This window comes from Rhea pennata, chromosome 2 (genome assembly GCF_028389875.1).
Source record: "Rhea pennata isolate bPtePen1 chromosome 2, bPtePen1.pri, whole genome shotgun sequence".
NCBI classification, from domain to species: domain Eukaryota; kingdom Metazoa; phylum Chordata; class Aves; order Rheiformes; family Rheidae; genus Rhea; species Rhea pennata.
The window spans coordinates 162,009,303-162,029,682 of record NC_084664.1 but is presented as its reverse complement, the minus strand read 5'-3'; the positions used below and the strand labels follow the sequence as shown (position 1 = coordinate 162,029,682).

The window sequence follows — 20,380 nt, the reverse complement described above, 5'->3', positions numbered from 1 at the left end:
GCTTTACTTCCTTATCTCTGGGATGGCATCCAGAAGCAAAGGCACAAGTATGAGATCCAGCCCTTGAGATAACTAGCGCATTATGACTGATGACTCTGTCCTGACTTAACCATGCCCCTCCCTGCAGAAACCCATTGCCTTCAGCCTCAGCTCAGTGAGAAACTAGCCAGCAGCTTCACTGGAGTTAGGTGAATAAAACTGCTTGCAACAACCCAGCACTGCAGTTTGGCAGGATTTTTAAGGCTAAAGGTCTAGACTTCCAGGGTTAAGGTAGAGGTAGTAAGTCTGGCTGGAACCAAGCCAGCTCTGTGTAAAGTCACTTGGATGTCTACATATCACACTCTTCAGAGCTAGGGTGAGAAAGAGCTTCATAGCTCACACAGAACTAGGTCCCATCTTTTTTTTTTTTCAGTATATCCCTGTATAACCACCACTGTACTGTCTGTAGAGCAAGCTTGCCCTGCAAGCAGTACAGCTGAATTCACTCAGTATAGCCTTGCAAGAGCCTCAATGTCCTCACGTTGAGCCAGATGGGGTGTCTCTCCATCACTGTTATCGTCAAGCTGAAATCAGATAAAGCATGCACAGAACTGACTGATCCTGTGGACAGTGCATGCTTGAGAATCGTGTGTTCAACTCCTGGCTCTGCCGCAAAGTCACAGTGTGAACTTGGGCAATGTACTGAGCTTATCTGTTTCCCAAGTTCCCATTTATAAAAAAAGTGTTCTGCTGCTTCTTCCTGCCCTTCTCTAAGCTCCTCAGGGTATATACTACCTCCTATCATCTCTTGGGCATCACTGCCTTCTCACTTCAGCCAACTATGAGTCACGTAGTCTAAACTAGGCACGTTGGCTCTCTCTAAGCAGTAAAGAGACCTCCCAAAATGACCCACTCCTTTCTAAGATCAGCTGAACGAACCACCAGTTGCAGGTGTTGATCTCTCTGGAAGGACATCATTTCCAGCTTAGACACTAAAAAAAAATGGAGCCAAATGGAAGAATGCACATGTTTCTTATCACATTTTAAAGAACTGAGGAAAGCTGAAAGGTTACTTCCCTGTTGGGTTGTTAGCACACCAAAAGCAAAATGCTTGAGGTAGCAGACTGATTTCCCTTTCTTTGGGCACTACCAAAATTCACTTGCTCCTAATCACTGCTGTCTACTGAATGTTCAAGCCACTGAGCCCTAGCTACTCATTATAATGCTATTGGTCTGGTTGAGCTGAATGCACTAAGCCATGTAATGCTGATGCCAACTATTCTGGCTACAAAAAAAATCTGACCCCATCAGCAACACTGAGAGAGAGAGAAGTTCAACTATCATATGCCTACAAAGACTTAAGGACTGGGCGGCATGAATGTCTGCTTATCTCTGTCCTTCCCTGAGTGCTATCCAAAGACTCAACCATGTATTGTAACCCTGTGCTAAAGAAAGAGCCCAACTGATATGAGCTTGTTTATTACAGAGTAGGGGCAAGGGCTGGCTTCTCTCTTTGCTATCATGATGAAATGATGGCACCAAGACAGCAGGATGTGCTGTGACAGCAGTGAGTATATAGGCAGCAAGAGCTTTAGTGTAGAGTAGTTACTCTCTTTTAAGTCTGTTACTGCTGTAGGGCAGTTATCCCCCCAGGCACTGCATGAAACAAAAGCTTGATCTAGGAAAAAAAAAAAAAGAGAGAGAGAGAGAGAGAGAGAGAGAATTCAAGTGTCAACAACCCTCTCCCCGTGAGACTCTCCAAGGCACCTGAGCCTTACAGGCCTTAAAGGACACACAGCTCCTTCGCTGGGCAAAATACTGGAAATTAAGTGCAGACTGTCACTCACTTATGGGGTGGGGGCTAGAACACAGCATTAAACTTGTCTGAAATTGTTGAAGGAGGGATTTCCTAGAGGATCAGTAGCTCTCAAATTCCTTGAATACTGTCTGACTGTCAAGATTTCTCATGGTCAGTGAAGCTTCAGCAGCAGGGAAGCTTCATGAAAGGTATGTCATCACTTCAGAGACACCTCCAACACAGGTAATAACTGGCAGAGACAGGCTTTGGTGCTGTATTGCAGCCAAGAGTGGACAGCAGAATGGATTCCCATCTAGCACACCCACATCATGAGCTGGTGAGACAGAGTTCGGGACTGTCCTCTTTAACTGTGCCATCTCTTTGAGCTAGAAGCAAATGTGATTTGTTTAGAGTCACACAAGACCCCTTCAGCACTGATTTGAAGAGCTTCACTTCACCTGCAAAACAGAAAGCTTCTCACATGCACTTGCCATCTGGGACAGACCAGGAATAAATGCAGGCTGTGGAGGTACAGCTTGGTCTGAGATCAGCCAGGAATAGCAGTTTTTGGAGGAGTTAATGTCAGAGTTTTCCACCATCATTGTGCATTTCCACCCACATAGGGCAAAAACAAGGAAAAGCATCAACTAGATGTCTAGGGGACTCCAGAGAGCATAGAGGTGGAAAGTTGAGAGCTGAGGCATATTATATTTCAGAATCAAACCTATCCCAAAGGAGTACCTTGCTGGCTTCTAACACTTTGCTTTTTTCTCCTGAAGGGGAAGGTTATTAAAAGAATGAATGGAAACAGAGAGGGAGATTCTTAAATTGAAAGAATGAGGGAAGTCCTATATAAAAAAAGAAAAAAAAATGCTTTCAACCAAGCTGAAATACCAAAACAACAGCAGCCGCAGGTCCCACGAAGGCGTAGAGAAGACCTCCCTCTAATGACAGCCAGCAGCTGGAAAATGAAGAGGGAAAAGAAAGTTACCCAGTGGCTAGCATCACTAACAAACAGGCACATGTTTTGTTTCTTCTTTTTGTGGAGTTCATCTCAGGAGGAGATACCCCATGGCAAAAAGGTTTTACACCTTACAGCAAAGAAAGTTTGATCCCTGCTCCTCCAGAAGTTACACACAGACTTAGTTGCTGGGTGGGGGTGTCTGCAGAGCAGAGTTTGATTGTTTACAGTGAAATGAATACACACAAAATTCATGACGGTGCTTCAGACCAGGTCCTGGAAATAGTTACGTTAGTTGGAAGGCAAGACCGTGCTCTTGTCCTATTCACTCAGAGCAAAAACAGCGGAATTTCTCCCTTGTTCACTTGCTAGTCAGTTAGCCTGCCTGGGTCTTAGGTCCAGGACTGAAGTGTATTTTTCCTCTCTGTTTCTGGCTACTCCCTATGGGCTTGCTGATGTGGCAAAATGCAACACAACAGCAAAGTGGGAATTCACAGCATTCTCAAAGTGGATGTTCTTAAGGAATAAGCTGAACGTGAGGTGTGTAGTGTTTCTCCTAGAACCAGCTTATTGCTTCTCCTGAACAGGTCTTCTCCTTTCTCCACTAACTACGTGGGAAACTTTGCCTCCAAAACTCTGAAAGTCTAAATTACAGTTTAGGTACGTGCCTACACAGCCTGAGGCAGGACTCTTCTGCTCTTTACCATGTAGGTGCCTCTCACTGAACCAGTCACCCTAGGTGACATTTCTAGTCAGTAGAGTCAGGATGAGGCATCCACATTCAGACAGATGAATCACACCCTGAATAACGTTGATATTGCTTTGATAAAATCTTCATTATTCAAGTAATCTGGGCACCCATCACAAGGGAGATGAATCCCACCTCCCACATAAATGGTATGAATATCCTCCAGGTGTCCCCATGGAGTTCCTACTGCACTGTCCACTCACATGCAAACTTACTCCACACTAACACCTCCATACAGACAAGCCTGGTGTAATAAATAAATAAATAAATAAACAAGAGCAGAGAAAGATAGGGGAAATGTCACACAGCTTCCATCCTCATAGCTGGGTAGCAAGGGGTGTCTGAACAGTCAGCCGGGATTTTCACGTTTGACCACAATCATGACAATCACAAAGTGTTACAGCAGCACTGCAGTCAATATTTCTATTTCATGAAGAACCCAGCAATTCTGAGCATGGGCACATAAATTAGATTCTTCAGGGCAAGTGAGGATATGAATTCACACCATGTTGGCAACTCCACAGAAATTTCCAGTGTGCATGCTTTGACATTGCAGTACCCTGGAGAAAATGCGAGATGGAGTAATCCTGTTTCAACAGTAAACTACCATGCATTTACCACAGGAGAAGAGCAGGCAACCACAATGAAATGAGGACTTTCTTAAAGCCCTTAACCCTGCTAACCTTGCAATAATTCATTTATGTGCCTGTACTCTCAGCAATATGTTTTCATTCTGAAACCATGCGCTGCCTTTCAGAGTCTCCCAGGAAACAAAACCTTCTTGGGAACATTTCAATTTTGTTGATCAGTCTCAAATGCTTTTGTATCAATTCTGACTTGTAAAATAAATGTTATTTTTCACCCTAAAACACAGAACATTTGGAGGAAAAAGAAGTATTCAAAACTGAAAATTGAAAACAGGACATTCTGTTTTTCTCCATGGCCTTCATCTTGTTTATTTCTAAATTAAAGCTGCAACGTGTTAACTTAATCTGTTCTGATTTCCTTCTGACAGCAAGTTGCTCCATCAGAAACTGTTTGAGCAGCTGTAATAATAAAACAAATAAGCGGTTGGAGGAAGAAGGGAATAAGAATGACGCTTCGGAGGGCTGCAAGGACTGAGAGTCTCCCTGAACACAAGGAAAGAGCAGGGGGGAATAAGAGAACTTCCCAAATTCTAATCCTTCCCCAAACTTTTTAGTCCTACATTCAGCCCTCATTTTGAGACTAGTTTTCCCAGAGTCTCTTTCAACAACTGAGCAAAATGACAGGTTGAAAGGAAGAACAATTCTGAAAGCGAGGGGAACGCAGTTTAACCACTCACTGCTGCAGCACAGGAAGAGGAATATCTTTGAATGATGGAGCTGACAGCTTTGTGTCCTGTGCTCAATTAGCAATGAGGATTCAGAATGACAAGGGCTTTCGTTCCCATTAGATCCCCGGCAGCCCCTCTCCCCCTCCGGAGTGTCAGGCTTTCCGAAGGGAAATTCACACATCACCAAGCACTGGCCTTCATCCTTTCTGACTGCCTGACCTCCGCATTACAGAGCTTAATCGAAGCATTTCTTTACAAAGCTGTCAGAAGTGGTGGCTGACAGCAGGGAAGGAGAAAGTGTGAAGCGATATCTGAGAAGGGGAACCGACAGCAAACTCCAGCAATATATTAGTATAGTGTAGATGCTTTTAGCCTTATCCCTACGAGGCATTGAAATATTTGCATTTTACTTGCAAAGGGATCTCTTTATAGATCTTTTAAATGGAGCTACCACTGGAAAGGAAGTGAGTTGTTTAACAGTGCTCAGCGGTTCTAGAGTATCATCTCCAAATATCTTGACAACAGCTCTTGCATGCAACACCACAGACCTCTTTACAACATATGTGATCCTTTCCTGTGTCTTCTATGGCCCTGATATGAGATGGAGGCCTTTTTGTCTTGCCCTTGCAAAAAGCTGAATTTCAGCACGATTTTCTTGCCTACCCCACACAGTACAGCTGTACTTGGTAGCAGGCAACAGCTCTCACCACGGCCATGTGCAAAATTAAACACCTCCAGTGCAACAGTCAGCATATTCCTATGACAAAGTCTACAGCTGGGATTCAGAGCTGTCCCACTAGGATTAACTCACAGATTAACGTAACAGCTCTGAGATACCTGTGAGTGACAGAAGACCTGACTCAATAACACGGAGTAAGACAATGACCTCTGTCCCCTCTAAGCACTGAGGAACATCAGGAGGTTAAAGAGACTACAGGGATATCCGTAGGGAATCTGTTGTGTTGCTCTAAGACAACTCTTCTTACAGACTCTCATGGGAAAGGTTATGAATTCCCAGCTACCAGTAACACAACCTCAATTGTTCACTTCATGCTTCAGGAGGCAATTTGTCAAGCTTTAGAGGTCCATTCCCTGGAGTACCAGCTACAGTCAGTCCCTGGAGTACAGGCTAGGACAGTCACTATTCAGGCACTCAGTCTAACACAAAGATGTGAGCAGTGACTAGTCCTGTAGACCCTTGCTACCTTAAAGACTCTCCAAACAACTGCAAATCTCTTTTCAAATGCTGTTCAGGTATGAAAAAGGAAAAATCCCACCTGTCGTCCTCCATTCACTATACATAGATAGTTCAAAGCACTCTAGAAGCATTCTGAGCAGCAAAGGCCTCTGCCTGAATGCTGGGGAACTGCTGTTCAGAAAACAACGGGGACACAGTCCAACTCTTGCAGTATATACTTTTTTTTAATTTGAATCTCTTTTCTCCTGTGTCATTTTAGGACTTGGCGGTCTTGTCCAGCTATATCTCAAACCCTGTCATGCTTAGTGCAATCTCTGACTTCTCTCTGTTACAGCTGGCAGACCTGGCCAGTTCTTAGACTGCTTCCATGTCTCGCTGGAACAGGCCTCCACATTGCAGTTCAATTGTGTTTCACCATGACAGAATAGCTCTGTCCCGTGAAGCTTTGTACAAACAGAAGACATGACAAAGGTGGCCAGGAGGGTCACCCCTCAAAGTTGAAGCTCTTCCTACATTGAACTGGTTGCAACTTTCTTCCTCTTTGGAGGTCCCTCCATTAACCTGCTCCACTGCAGCTTGCCAGCTTGGCTTTCAGTGCAGATGGACAGTTTCAGGCAATTCGATGTTAAGACACAATATGCATTTCACACACTATCCTTTCTTTTACCTCTGCTCTGAGAACCTGCACCTCCTACAAAAGTGTAGCAATATCTTCAGCAGTTGCAGCCACCCCCCAAATGCTCCAATGTCTATGCCCCACAGATGGATGTCATTGGTTCAGTCACTGACAGTGACTCATATCACTAAGAGTGGGGTGAGAAAAGAGTTGACGCTGAGTGCCAGATCCCATGCTCAGCTACACATCAGAATCCTGCTTTGTGCTAATGCCTGTCTCTGGGAGAAAACCAACTGGTGCTAATGCAGTACTGTTAGGATCCAGAAATTACAGGGTTGGAAGACGTTTTGAAAGACAATGTTAAGTCCCTTGTGGTTTGTCATGTCAGCTCTTGTCCCCTGCTATGGCTATCCATTCTATCTTAACACTTAGGCGAAAAAAATAGAGGAGATATATGGACAGGAAATTGCCTGGAATAAAATTAATTGCTGCATGAGTTATCAAAAACCATGTGTCTCTAAGAGAAAGATTTTGTTTCACAGGGAGGGATATGCTTTTGCTAATGTCTTTTCTTTCCTTTTGCGAGATGGAAAATTCATGCCTTGCAAGTCTGCCACCACCCATTTGAAATGTGCTGTGCTATACTAACTAGACACAAAGTTCAAGTGGGCTTTAGGCTCCAGCAAGCCTCACAACAAACTCACACACTTCTTTGGTGTTCAGGAATCAACACCCTGGGACAAGCTTAGATGCAGGTTTGTTTAGTGTTTAGTTTCGTGTTTAGTGTTAAAAACACTAGACAGTATTAATTCTAGCCCCTCTATCTGACACACTCAAATTTTGAAGTTTAGCTCTGAACGTACTGCTCTGTCACAGTTGCTGCTCTAGAGGAGAAGTAAAACCCAGGGTCTCCCCATACATAAATTTAAGAGGGCTTTTATGCCTCTTGAACAGGAAAGCAGGGAGGGATAAGCCTGAATGTTCTCCCTGCACTGCAGCCTGTTAAGACACCCTGCCTGTATTGCTGCATATTATTGCTTCATATTTTAAATCACAGCAATATTTAGCTCTCTTTACAGTGATGCTCAGCACCATTTTATCACAGAACTGAAGCACAAGCAGCAGCTCATGTGGCACCAGGACCAGAGCATTTGTCTGTGACATGCCACAGCAACCAGTGGCCGCAGGTGTGGACATTTTTGTGAGCACGTGGTTGAAAGGGGTAAAGACTCTTGACTCCACAGAGTGAGGCAAGACCTACACTTTTGCTCCTTTCTGTCTTCTCTCCGAGCCTGAGCAGATGTTTACTGGGAACAGGCTCCTGCCAAGGTATCTTGGCATGTTCTCCCAAAAGGCTTGCCAAAACCCCTGTCAGGAGCTCAGAGAGCTGCCACACCATCAGCCTTGCAGAGTAGCGTAAGCCCACTTTCCCCTCGCAGCATGTAGTTGGGTTAGGGACTACTTAAGTGCCTGCTGGGACATCCTTCCTGCTTGGGGCAGTGCTGGGCAGAAACACTGGCTTGAGTCCATGACCGTAAGCTAGCTGTATCTACACAGCTCTGCAACCTGTGGCATTAATGACCCAGCATGTCTCAGGAAGATTTTACCATTGGATTAAGGCTGAGAGTATGGGTGTGAATTCCTCAAGTGTTTTGTTCAGCCGGCAAACACGTGCTGCAGACAAGTTTGATGAACCACACCGGCCTGCAGGGAGAGGGGAATAGACGGGCCAGCTAGGGAGGGGGACATGCAGCACGACAGAATGAGCTCTTTCAGTCCTCTGCTGCTTTTGAGTCTGACCACGCTCTTTTCAAGTCAGAAAATAGTCCAGTTAACACCACTGGCACCAAGATGACCTGTCTGTGCTACAGATGAACTGTCGCTCCTCTGATGACTTATCAGGGACTCTCCAGCTTTACCACACACAGGGCTACAGCATGAAAGTGAACCGAGGAAGGACTGAACTGAAATTGCTGCGAAGGCCCCCTGCTACTTCTGTGACAAGCACCCCGACAGCAGAGCTACGAAATGGTGTCATTCAGGCTGCTGCTCCCGCTGGGAGCAAAGGAGCCCCTGCCACCCCCCAGGCAGCCAGCTCAAATGGTGGCGGGCAGCCAGCCAACCTGCTGGGCAGAGAGGCGGGCAGCATCCAGCCCCAGGATGCAAGAAGCGACAGAGAATGAAGGGGCTGAAAGGAGTCAGAGGATTAGAAGCAAGGGGAGGAGAGCTGGTGTGGTTAAGCGGCCCTTGGGAATGATGGAAAGTCAGAACAGCGTGTTGGCTACCTTGCCGGTGTGCCACTCCGAGAGCAAAGTGGGAGTTGGGCAGGTTTTGTTATGTGTTGACACCCTTTTTGCTGTAGTCTGGCAGGGCTTTGCTCCAGGGCAGAGAGATATTGGCACAGAGCGGTGCACACAGCGAGACAGAGGATGCTATTCTGCGTGTTTTCCCCCTTCCCCCTGAGGCTCCTTTGTGTGGTCAACATTGACCGTAAAAATCTGGTCCTTAAGCATAAAAGGGAAGGAACTATTGAGCCTTTTGCACCAACTCACACCAGTCCTGATGTCTAAGTATGAACACGAAAGGGAGCAGAAATACAGAGGGCCTCCTTCTGTCCCCCCAGTGCCTGCTCATTCTGAATTGCTCTGGTGGATTTGCACTGAGGAAACCACAAAGGTGTCAGAGCTGCAGAAAGGCTAAAGAGCATTCGAGAGCTCATTAACACTTTTGAAAGCCAGCCTCTGTACCCTCTTCAACACTCAACAAGCACTGGATCCCTCTTTGCTAGGACACGCTGGAGCCAAGTCACCTGAGCTAAGGCGTTTGAGGCAAGGTAGGTACAACCAACGCATGCCGAGGCTGACACAGGCTTCAGGAATTGCAGTGATGAACTTGTATGAACCTTCATCTGTTGCTGGCCAGATCACCAGCGTTTCTCTCGGAGGCTGTTCATGTGTTATACAGGTTACTGAAGTAGTGAGGCTCTGGAGAAGGATGGTTTGGGGTAAGGAAGGGCCTGTTTCATTGCTACATAATGCTATCCCTTGGCTGCCACTGTGCATAAAACTGTTAACCTATCTTTTTCACAACACAGTTACACTTTTGTTTCTTTTTAGGTTGCAGTAATGCTCAGATCTGAGTGATTCCAGCCTTGCGATAATGCTTTTTTTTCCCTTTCCACAGAATTATTCTGCTTTTTCTGCTCTGCCTTTCTTCCCCTATTAGATAAAAGAAGTTCTTAAAGGCAGATCCCAAGCTGCTTCCAGTGTGAGATTTGGCAAACAGGCAAATTCAGACTGTCTTTAAAAAACCTGATTTGAAAAATTCATCCTCATTCTAGTGCCTAAACTTGAATTGAGCTTTTTGGAAAACCTAGATCCAATCAAGCAGACCATTTAATAGTTAAACATAAAAGACATTTTTCATTTTTAAACATCCTAAACTTTAAACCTTTCACATTTTCCCCTATTTTTTTTTTTTCTAAAGTAGCAGGTACCTAGATCAAAGCAGTTTCATACTTGCAACAGTTAAATTAACTACTCCCTTAGAAATTATCTTTAAGGGAATAAACAGAGTAGTAATCCAACTTCAGCCAGCATCTTGTCCCTGGTGATATTTCAGGAGATGTGCTTCAGAAGAAAATATAGATAAACCCAAACCACACTACTGACTATTGTGCTTGTATTTCCATGGTGAAAATCTCCTTGTTTAGTCAAACTGAGCTAACAGGGCTGTTCTCATTCCAAAAATAAGCCCTATTTCTGTGGACCTGCTCTCCTAAAGTTTCACTCAGGCATTCAGATAAAAAGCAAAAACGTGCAGAGCTTCCAGACCTGAACTGGCAGCTGATGGCTTGAGCAGACAGGGAGGCAGGATGGCTCCTTCCCTTACCATCCTCTTTGCCTCCCTTTATCATGTACAGCACACTGAGAACTTAGCTTCATACATTTGTTCCTGTGAGTGGGTGAGAAAGGAAGAATGGAAAAGAAGAGTCCCTTTACTCACTAGTTCACGGTGCCGTACCCCTTGGCTTTAGTAAATCCCACGGAAATGGCAACCACCAAGGCAGGGAGCCCTACGAAAATGAAACAGAAAAAAAAAAAGTCATTTTAGCGTATTTGTAGGTCTGCTTGAACTCAGCCACTTGATATATTCCACCCAGTGTTATTCTAGCACCATCTGTCCTAGCCTGGGTCTCTGGCAGAGGTGGTATTAAGGACCGTTAGAGCCAAATGCCTGAACCCTTGTTACCTCAGCTAAAGGTGTAAATGCCATGAACCTGCAGCTCTAATAAGCTCATATTGTGCTTTGGACTCATCAACTCTGTGGGGACTGACAATGCATGCGGATGCATAAAATATACTCATTTTATTCATAGGGATACAGGTTGGTCAGGAATACCAGAGTGTCTAGTGGAAGGTGGAATGTTCTGTCAGAACCCAACCTGAAGACCTAGGAAGCCAAAGATTATGGGCTATGTTTATTTTTAACATAATGTATGAATAACCCAGTTTCAAATGTCACCCCAAGGAAACAGAGCAGGAACTGGAATCAGTTTCCTCTGTCCCAAACAGGTCCCCTACGTACTTGACCACTATATAACAGAGCAGGTCCCTCTGCAGCACGATGAAAAAGACTATCAGAATGGCTATTTTTTTCTGCAAAGTAGAAATTGCCAGCTGTAAAAAGAGACCTGTTCCCTTCTTTTGTCCCAAAGGGGAATAGATTAAGAAGTCAGCAAGCCTTGAGAAGACACATTTCATTATGACTATTGCAAATAATGGGTGGGTTAGTCCCGTTTTAAGCTTATGGTGCACAAAGCACAATTTACTTTGAGGGTGTCGTGAGCTAACAGTGCCAGCATCAGGTAGCGCTTCAGGTGCATTTGGGAGCGGAGCTATGTCCTTGCTCTTAATGCTAGAAGCTCCCATAAAAGCGAGGGAAGAGCACAGAGGAAAATCTGCTGGCTATTGTGAAGCGCAGGCCTGAAACTAAGAGTAATTTTAGAAAAGGTACTGAAAAAGTGGGCCGTTAAATGCCTATGCACAACCGTGCCTAACAGCCTAGAGGCAAAAGACACTGTGTCCGGCTAACAATCTTTTCATCTTTCCTATTTCTGCAACGATCAACTGTTCAAGGATCTACAAATGAGACTGTTTGCCATTCTCGCTCTCCCCTTTCCATAAGGAATTGCCCTAGTATTGGATAGTAACATCTGGTTCTTCAGCTACAGAGGTCTCCATGCGGCTTTTTATAGACTTCCTCCCTGTGGTAGCATGAAGTAAGCCGCCTCAGGGCTAAAGATGGGCAAATCCCATTAAGAATTAGCAGGATCAGGATTAGCATTGCTTGACAAGACCCTAATTCTTGTGCTGCAGAGGTCATGTCAGGCGGCTGCAAAACTACTGTCGTTCGGAAGGGAGTACAGAAAGAGCATCCAATCAATAACCCTGCTGGCAGCTAACCAAACACAGTGGTCACTTGGCAATACGAATCATCCTAGGATTGAACAACAGTGAGGACCAGCAGCCAGCCTGGAGGTATAGTGCCAGATTGGCTGGAATAGAAAGCATTTCAGCATTATCGTAAAGGAAAGTGTTTCTCCTCCCAAAGAAGATTCCCCAAGCACAACTCAATTTTGATCAGCTCACAATCCACAGGTAATGGTTTTAAAAGATGTCTTTCATGTTTTCTCTTAATCTACTACTGTCTCTCTGGCTAAGCCTCCTTCACACCCCAGCTGGATGTATTCTGGGCACCCTGGACATATCACCTGCATGGTGTTCAGTGCAGTAACATCAATACGGCATCTCACCGCTGCCTCTGGCAAGCACACCAAGAAGCCGTATGTGAAAGGGCTTTTTCAAGAGTATAGCATGGTATAAGAGGCCCCAAGAAAGATAAAAGTTGGGTAGGACTCTGCCAAAAGCAGTTAATTGGTTCTCACAAAGTATTTCTCTTAGATGTGATAATTATGCAGACACATACTCAGGTTTCAGAGACTGGCTTGCATGGAGTCAGGGTAGGAGTCCCAGCTTGTACAGCAAAAGGAGCTGTACAAGCACCATTTACTAAAGGTGGCAGCTACACCATGGTTGCTAAGCCATCGAGCATGGTAATGAGGGGTACTGTGCTAGTCTGCCTCGCCGAGAGCTGTAAACTCAGAGTCTAATCACAGCTGGATGAGTTGACTGAAAAAATATATCGGCAGGCACCTGTTTGAATTTTTATACAGGCATTAGAAACTAATATTTCTTCAGATAGGAAATTTCTATGATGATTCTTATGGGGGTTTTCTTTAATTTCCACTATCCTATCAAAAAAAAAAATATATATCTTTTAACCTATCTTTCAATTACTTGGAAAAGAGTCATTCCTAACTGATTTATTTAATACAGTGTAGGTGTTTTAGACCAGCCTTCTAGCCAGTGAGTCATGCCACGTAATCACTGACAAAGTTTGAGGGGTTTTGGGAAAAAGTGACTTTTACATTCACAGTTCCAAATAAATGTGGCAGAAACCTGACTCTAAGAGTTTTGTTATTCCAGTCCAGCAAGAGAATCAGATCATGTGCTCATCATGTTCCGTTGAAAGAGGTTACTCACTAATAACAACCAGAGCCATAACTGTTATGAAAAACTGAACACTAAATCAGAGACTGAGCTATGGCAGCATAAAAAATCCAATAGTGGGAACTATGATATGGTCATATAAAGAATGACAAAATGATTTCTTCTTCCCATGGATTAAATGTGATGACTGAATTGTTTCTAGGGAATAGTTCATCTTTCTGTTCTAAATAATTTAAAATATTTCTAATTACTATGAACTCTACAATCCTTTTTCTGGAGAGGCAAAGCTGCATACTCAAGAGAGCAGAAAAACTGGGAATAAAACTCACTGCTAATAGAAACCATTGTAGCTTCACTGACAGCAGCTGAGAATTTGGCAAAGAAATCTAGAACAGGGGCTTAGAAGAATGTTTAATACATAAAGGAGAAGGGGAAGAATCAATCCATTACAAAGTGAATTGTGCTAATTATTTGAGGTTATGCTCTCTAAAACATATTTTCTGCTTCTTTCCTCTTAGAGGGGTCATTAATTCCAGTCTACTGTTAAAGTCTAAGTGTGCTGCATATCCGAAATTCCCTTGCTGCCTTAACAGGCTGGAGTGTTCTTCACTTCTTGTTCTAATCTATTCTAAATTGTTTTATGCATCATTTATTAACCAGAGTATCCTAGCTCAAAGATTAGTACATTTTAGTAGCAGATGAAATTATGCTTCTACACATGTAGGGTGCTTTTTTCTTTAATCTCTACAGATTACAACTGTAAATGTTTGTTCAAAATTTTCTTGGTTAATGGCTATTTGTCCCAGCATTTACAAATCAGAATGAAAAAAAACTTATTATTTTTTTTATCTAGAAAAGCTATTAGTCTACTGTATTCCATATCTCTGAACTTACTTGAGTAACACAGTGTTTGCACATAAACATACGCACAAGCACACAAATGCACATGCAGACTATGCAGCCTGTGCTTTGCATGTGTGTCACTAGGTTCTTGTGCTGCACAAAAACATCATAGTTCAATACTATTTTGTTTTCAGTCATAAGTTAAGGAAAAAATATGAATGAGAACTTGTTCTTAAGCACAGATACTGTGTTATAAAACCAAAGACGACACATTCTTCAATTTTTCAGGAAAACGAATCCCTTCTACGCGTGAAGTGGGGGGAACCATTTAGTTGTTCTATTGTAGCAGAATCTGCAGGCAGAGAGAGGCATATTTGCATCGTGGACTTAGTGCATCGTTTGATAAGGCTTTGATTATGCATGTGCATTTTTCATTCCCAAACGAGTGTTGCAAGAATGTATCTCACAGCAGAATCTGGCCCAAAATAGTCTACTTGTGCTGTTACTGTGCTGATGTTAGCAGGCCTATCTTACCCTCTTTAGGCTGTGGAGCGTTTTTCCCATCACAGCGCAGTCACTAGGGAGTAATAAATCTGTTTAGCACCAGGTGCTAACGGGTTAACCAGGTTGGGTTACTCAGGACAGGTAAAATGAAGTAGGCTGTGAAATGATCAGGAGGACAGAGAAACTGCTTTACCCTAGAGTGCAGGGGCTGGAACAAAGACGGTTCTTGACGTGTCAGAACTAATCACATCAAGGCCCTTCATAAGCATCAGAAATACCTTGTCTATGGTAAAATGCTTGACTTCGGTAATAAAATGAGACACTTGTACAGCTTAGAAGCACAGTGCTTTCTCTCTCTCTTTTCTATTTTTTGCCTACTTACTTTTGAGCAACTTTTTGTTCAGTTGCTCTTTTGAAATTCAAGCTTGTTCTTGCTTTGAAAGGCTAGGTTACGGGTTTGTATTTGTTTTCTACTACAGAATGCATCATTTAAGGCTGATAAATTAAACATACAGAAGAGGCAGAGGGAGAAAAATTAGTTACAAACATCTGCACCAGTCTAATAGGTTATTTGTCTATCAGAGCCCCTGCTGCCATGGAGACAGAATTTCAGAGCTTGCTTCACTCCAGGTTTAACATTGAAGGAGATACAGAGAAAAAGAGAAAGCAAGAAAGAGCAAAAGCAAGAATTTGACCCTAACACACTCTCAAACTTTTGAAAATGCAACGCTGTTTTGCCTCATCTATTTGATGCGATGTTTGGATGGACTGGACAGAGGTAGAACTTCTTAAGACTGAGTTTTGCTCAAGGTATTTTTAACCATTTCAGCCCTTCTTGATATCCCCCAAAGGGCTGTAACCGCCTCTTGAGATATCGTGCTCTACAAATTCTTTCACAGCTTATCCATCCCTCTTCTGGCATGTACTCTCCCTGTCTCCCCAGCTCTGGCAAAAAACACATTTGAGAGGGAAAGTGGTTTCCTCAGGGGAGCTAATTCCCAGACCCACGATCCTCACCCCATCCGAGACACAAGAAACGCTTGCGGATGATGCGGTTCCGTAACCTGCCCGTCACTGCCATGTAGGACTGCCAGGCCTCTGTCAGCACCCAGCAGAAAGAGGAGAGGAAGAAGAAGTGCAAGAAAGCAGCCACCAGCGTGCATATCACCTGGAGATAGGAGGAAAGGAGGACACGTGAGAAGAGCAGCAGGCGGAGAGAGCAACTCAGAGGACAGCAGTAGGCAAAGGGAGCTGCTTCCAAACCAGGTTCTGGAAGGAAAGATCACAGGAATCAGAAAATGAAAAGACACTCCAGGAGGAGGCAATCTCCCCTGCAAGTTTTGACCTGGTAAAGGATTAAAGCATTTGCTTTAAATGTAAGTACTTCATGGAAATCAACTGCATTTTAGCATAAACTTAAAGATAACCCCGTTGTTAACAATTTTGCTGAACTGATGCTTGAACCCATGTCCTATCCAAGTCAAAAGTCTTTATTTTTTGACTTTTGTGAGACATATTCATTTTCCCAATGATCAAAAACATTATTTAAATGCTTTCAGAGAGGACAGATCAGTTACTAAACCTTATACTAATCTCAGCTCAAAAGGTTTGTAAGCACCATGCTACTAGCAACAGAACTATAGAAATGAAATCAGAGGAAGGTAATTTAGGCTGTGTCCCTGCCAGAATAGGATTGTTCTTTGCAGAATAAAAGAATTAAGCTGTGAGGGCTGGGTGAAACCATCACTGCTAGTGGTTGGTAAGGACCTTAAAAACAAAAGGGGCAGAGTGTAACTAGCAGTAAAGGCGGCAAAGGGGGAAAAAGAAATGTTAGAATAATGGTGAGTTCTACTACTGCACTGAGCAATCTCTCAAGGGAAATGCATGAAACTTAAGCCATTTAAAATTAAACTGGGGAAAGTACTAGCAAATGTATTATGAAGAACAATCCTGTAGTGCCAGGGAGATGGACTGGAAAGCTGACAAGCTCTTCTTTGTTTTTAACTCAGTAAGGCCGACTCTTTTGCTGGTGCAAATTGGTGCTGCTCTGCTAACTCCACCAGATTTGTGTTTAATTTTCATTATCAGAGAATTTGACCCTGCGAATCAATATATTCAAGAACAAAATGATGGAAATTAATTCCAATGGCTGCCAAGGAGAAGTGAGAGCAAACAGATTTTACCAAGTGACTTTGGATGAAAAAATCACTTAAGCTACTCAGGGCAGACAGGGGCAAGTTATAATACAGAATTTCTTGGCTTTCAGTTATACCAGTAAACATGAACTTTGGGTTTATGGTCAATGAACCTTCCTCTTTTTTCATCCACCATGATCTTTTAACATAGAGCAATCATATACTTTTTTTTTTGTGTGCGTATGTTTTTGCTTTCAATTCATACACTGGGAAAAGATGATGTTATCAGAGGTTGTGAATAAAAGTAGGACTGTATAATCTTTGAGGCAGGAACTACTGTTTTGCTCCATATTTGTATTTGACAGCAGAAACCTTAGTATTCTGCCTATAAATGGATTCAGGATGACAATTCAGTGCAAATAATACATCTCAATATGATAATTTTGAGTAAATTTCATATTTAAAAAGAATCATAAAAAGGTGGTTTTATTCATCAACTTATAAACCTAAGTAAAAGAGTTACAAACACAGGATGCTTTCAGGAATATTGTTCAAAAGATTTTAATTTTAGAAAAAAAAATGGCCAATGTTAGAAATCATATTGATGATTTTATTTTGTTGATTAGCTCTCCACCGACAAAATTCTGCCCTCTTTACCAGCAATTTGTAAAGGGGAAAGTCTTTGCTTTCCAATTTTCCACCAGGGACATATATTACATTTTCCAGGCATTTTTACTTAATCAGATATTAATGAGGTAGTTTTGAGGGAAAGAGGAGAAAAGAGGAGAACACAGCAAAAATATAAGCGCATCTATATTTCATGATTGTGCACAGAACTACTTTAAAATCAATTAGGAGCAAGGGCCTAATTTTATGTACAGAATTGGGATTGACAAGGGAGTCTTCTCTCGTTGTTTCATAACCCTCCTATGGAGATACCACAGTGAAGGATGGGAGAGTGAGAACGATTTTCCAGTCATCTCAGACATCAGCCTTTTCTCTAAGACTTCAGAGATGACAAATACTTCCAGCCGCTGCTAAGCACACAACCTTTTAGTATGATCTGGTTGATACGGTGACTTTGACCACTGTGTATTCTTCATCTCCCAGGACATAGCCTTTGGCTTTCAAGTTTCTCAAAAGCCCACTGCCTCAACTTACACTCCTGAGACTGGGTTGTGAACTCAGCCAGCCGGAGGGTAGGCATATATTTGCTTTGCTACCTTTGCTGTGGCAAGGAATAAAAAGTAATCTCCAGAAAGGGTTGAGCAGAGGGGTATGATGTCTTAAATTGTTGCAGGAAGACCTAGCAGAGCTTGTCAGTCTGTCAAGGCCATTAGCTCTTATTTTTCTCTAAGAGGAGAAATCTGTTTCCTTCCAGCACGTAACCATGCCTTTGAGATATCGGCCGTTCATGCAGCATTCATTTCTTTTGTATTACGTTATTGCTGACTATAATATTTAGCCTTTTCTCAGGCCTTTCATCTTTAAAAAGCTTAGCAAATCCAGGCATGGAGTCTTGCCTTTGAGGTTACATGGACGGAAATTACGGGAGAATTTGTCATTTCCAGGGAAACTAATACTGTAGAAATTCTCCCAAAGTAGCTGCAATTATAAATCAATCACCAACATTTTAAGAAGCTCCATTATCAATAATTGAATGTGAATAAATTCCTAATTTACACTCCATGGAAGCCTTGGTCACTTCTCTGTATATTTTCTTTCTCTGTTTCCCGCCAGAGACTGTTTACTAGATGGATGAGTGGAAATCCAAGAATAATCTTTCTATTTATGGTGTTTCATGCATATTTACAGGCAAAGAGCTAATCTGCCTCACGCAATTGCAGCCGGGAGCTTTGAATCTACACTAACAGCTCTGATGATGAACCAGAGTAATGTGAGAAAAAGCACAAGGGAAACCTAGGCACATAACTGTACTCTAACGGGGGTGGGAGAGGGTGAAGACACTCTCCTCCTTTCCTGGGATGAAGAAAAAGAATCAAAGAGGAGGTTCAGCCACGGTTTGCCACATGCGGTACCCCATCGTGTTTCTTTCTATGGAAAGTTGCTCCTAGCCCTCATGTACTTATGCACACACACTTCTTTGGATTTCAGACAATGCATCCAGACAAAGCAAGTGCAGAGCTTGTCTCATCTTTTCTCCACCTCTTCCCCCACGCAAACCATGCTGGCCATGAAAGACAGACGGCACTGCTTTCTGAAGTTAGTTTCTGAATGGCACCTGCTTAATAGATATAAAGCTGTCTGGCTGCATCTCTCCCTGCTTCTCTACACACATATGACTCAAGCAGCTCTGAAGTTGTCTCTAAAACGTAACCTAGCCCTGACCTGAAGGGCTCTCTGTAGAAACCAAAGGATAATGAGTTTCTCTGATTCATTAAATCCTGAGGCTTGTCTGTTGAAAAGCATCTAAAAGTGACAACACGCTCTGGCTGCCAAGGTAGGCTCAAATGAATGGGCTAGTCATTGGTCACTACTGAAGTTAAAGTAATTTGACTTCTGACTTTGATTTCAGCGCTAAATGTAGCTGAAAGTCAATTTTGTCTCCGTTTTCTGCTTAGTAGAGTTTGGATAGTTTGAACACTTAGAGAGACAGAAAATGTACAATATGAAAATTCTAATAATAACCAGTGATTTTGTTATTCAAGATGCCAATAGGGAAATTGAAAGTGCTTTAGCTGGAGATAAGTCATACATGCAATATACTCTTCTCCACCCCGCTCTATAATGTGGAAAGGAATGTACTCTGCAATTAGTATTCATGGCCTGAAAATCCAGGTTCTCTTCTTGCCTTTACCACTTGATTCACACAGTGATCTGCAGCGAGTCCCTGACGTTTTCTGTGTCTCAGCTCTGCAATGTGTACAGTGGGTCTGGTGGCATTTCCTGCTCCAAAAAGGGTGGCTTTTGGAGCTGTATTTATTAACAATTGACAAGTGCTTGGAGCTTGGATAATGAAAGTTGCGATCTTTCTTTTTAATTTTTTGAAAATAAAATGGTTAAAGCCTCACAAATAACCATGTTTCTTCATTATGCCATGTGCCAGCTAACTCTAGGCAGATATTCAAAAATATCACGTTGGTTTTAATCAAAGCCCTGAGGACGCTGACAAATTATCAAAGAGAGAGCGAGAGAGAAAATTGAAATCTGCCATTTAGTCATGTCTTTGAGATGTAGCTAATTAACAGATGGAAGAAAAAAGAGGAAGTGCTGCCTGAATAGATCATTTCAGTGCTAAATCATGGGAAAAGCAAACAAACAAACAAAGTCCAACTAATCTCCTACCTTATTCCGGGTCTGGGTTTGTCCAATCAGAATGAGGGCATTGGAGGAAATGATGGAGAGGCAGAAGTTGATAAGAATGACAGAGCGCTCCGAGCGAATGTACCTGCAGAAAGAGAAAAGGGGGAGGGAGATCCGTCCTGTCACAACTTGCATTAAGTTACTTTGAAAGGCATCAACCATATGCAGGTTGCACTAGGCCAGGTCCTATGCAAGACCACTAAAAGATCTTCCACTTCCTGCAGACTTTGCATGCTGAATAGTCAAGAAAAAGGGCAGAAGGGAGGAGAAAAGCCTATGTGTAGTGCTCGGTCGACTGATCTCTCATTCCTTCCACTGATGCTAGAGTTATGTGCCTGAGTCAATAAACTAGGGGCCAGCCTGGTCCAGTACCTTGTCTCCACAACA

The 20,380-nt window shown here is 43.0% G+C and overlaps 1 protein-coding gene across 1 annotated transcript in view; it reads right to left on the bottom strand.

The window, feature by feature from the left end:
- Positions 1–20,380, bottom strand: part of ADGRB1 (adhesion G protein-coupled receptor B1) — a 202,776-nt gene that overhangs the window by 42,109 nt on the left and 140,287 nt on the right. Inside the window, exons 19-22 of the mRNA XM_062570701.1 lie at positions 19,976–20,078; positions 15,552–15,702; positions 10,621–10,690; positions 2,672–2,738 (exon numbers count right to left, since the gene is read on the bottom strand). Of these exons, the coding sequence (XP_062426685.1) occupies positions 2,672–2,738; positions 10,621–10,690; positions 15,552–15,702; positions 19,976–20,078 (391 nt within the window). The remainder of the gene's footprint in view (positions 1–2,671; positions 2,739–10,620; positions 10,691–15,551; positions 15,703–19,975; positions 20,079–20,380) is intronic.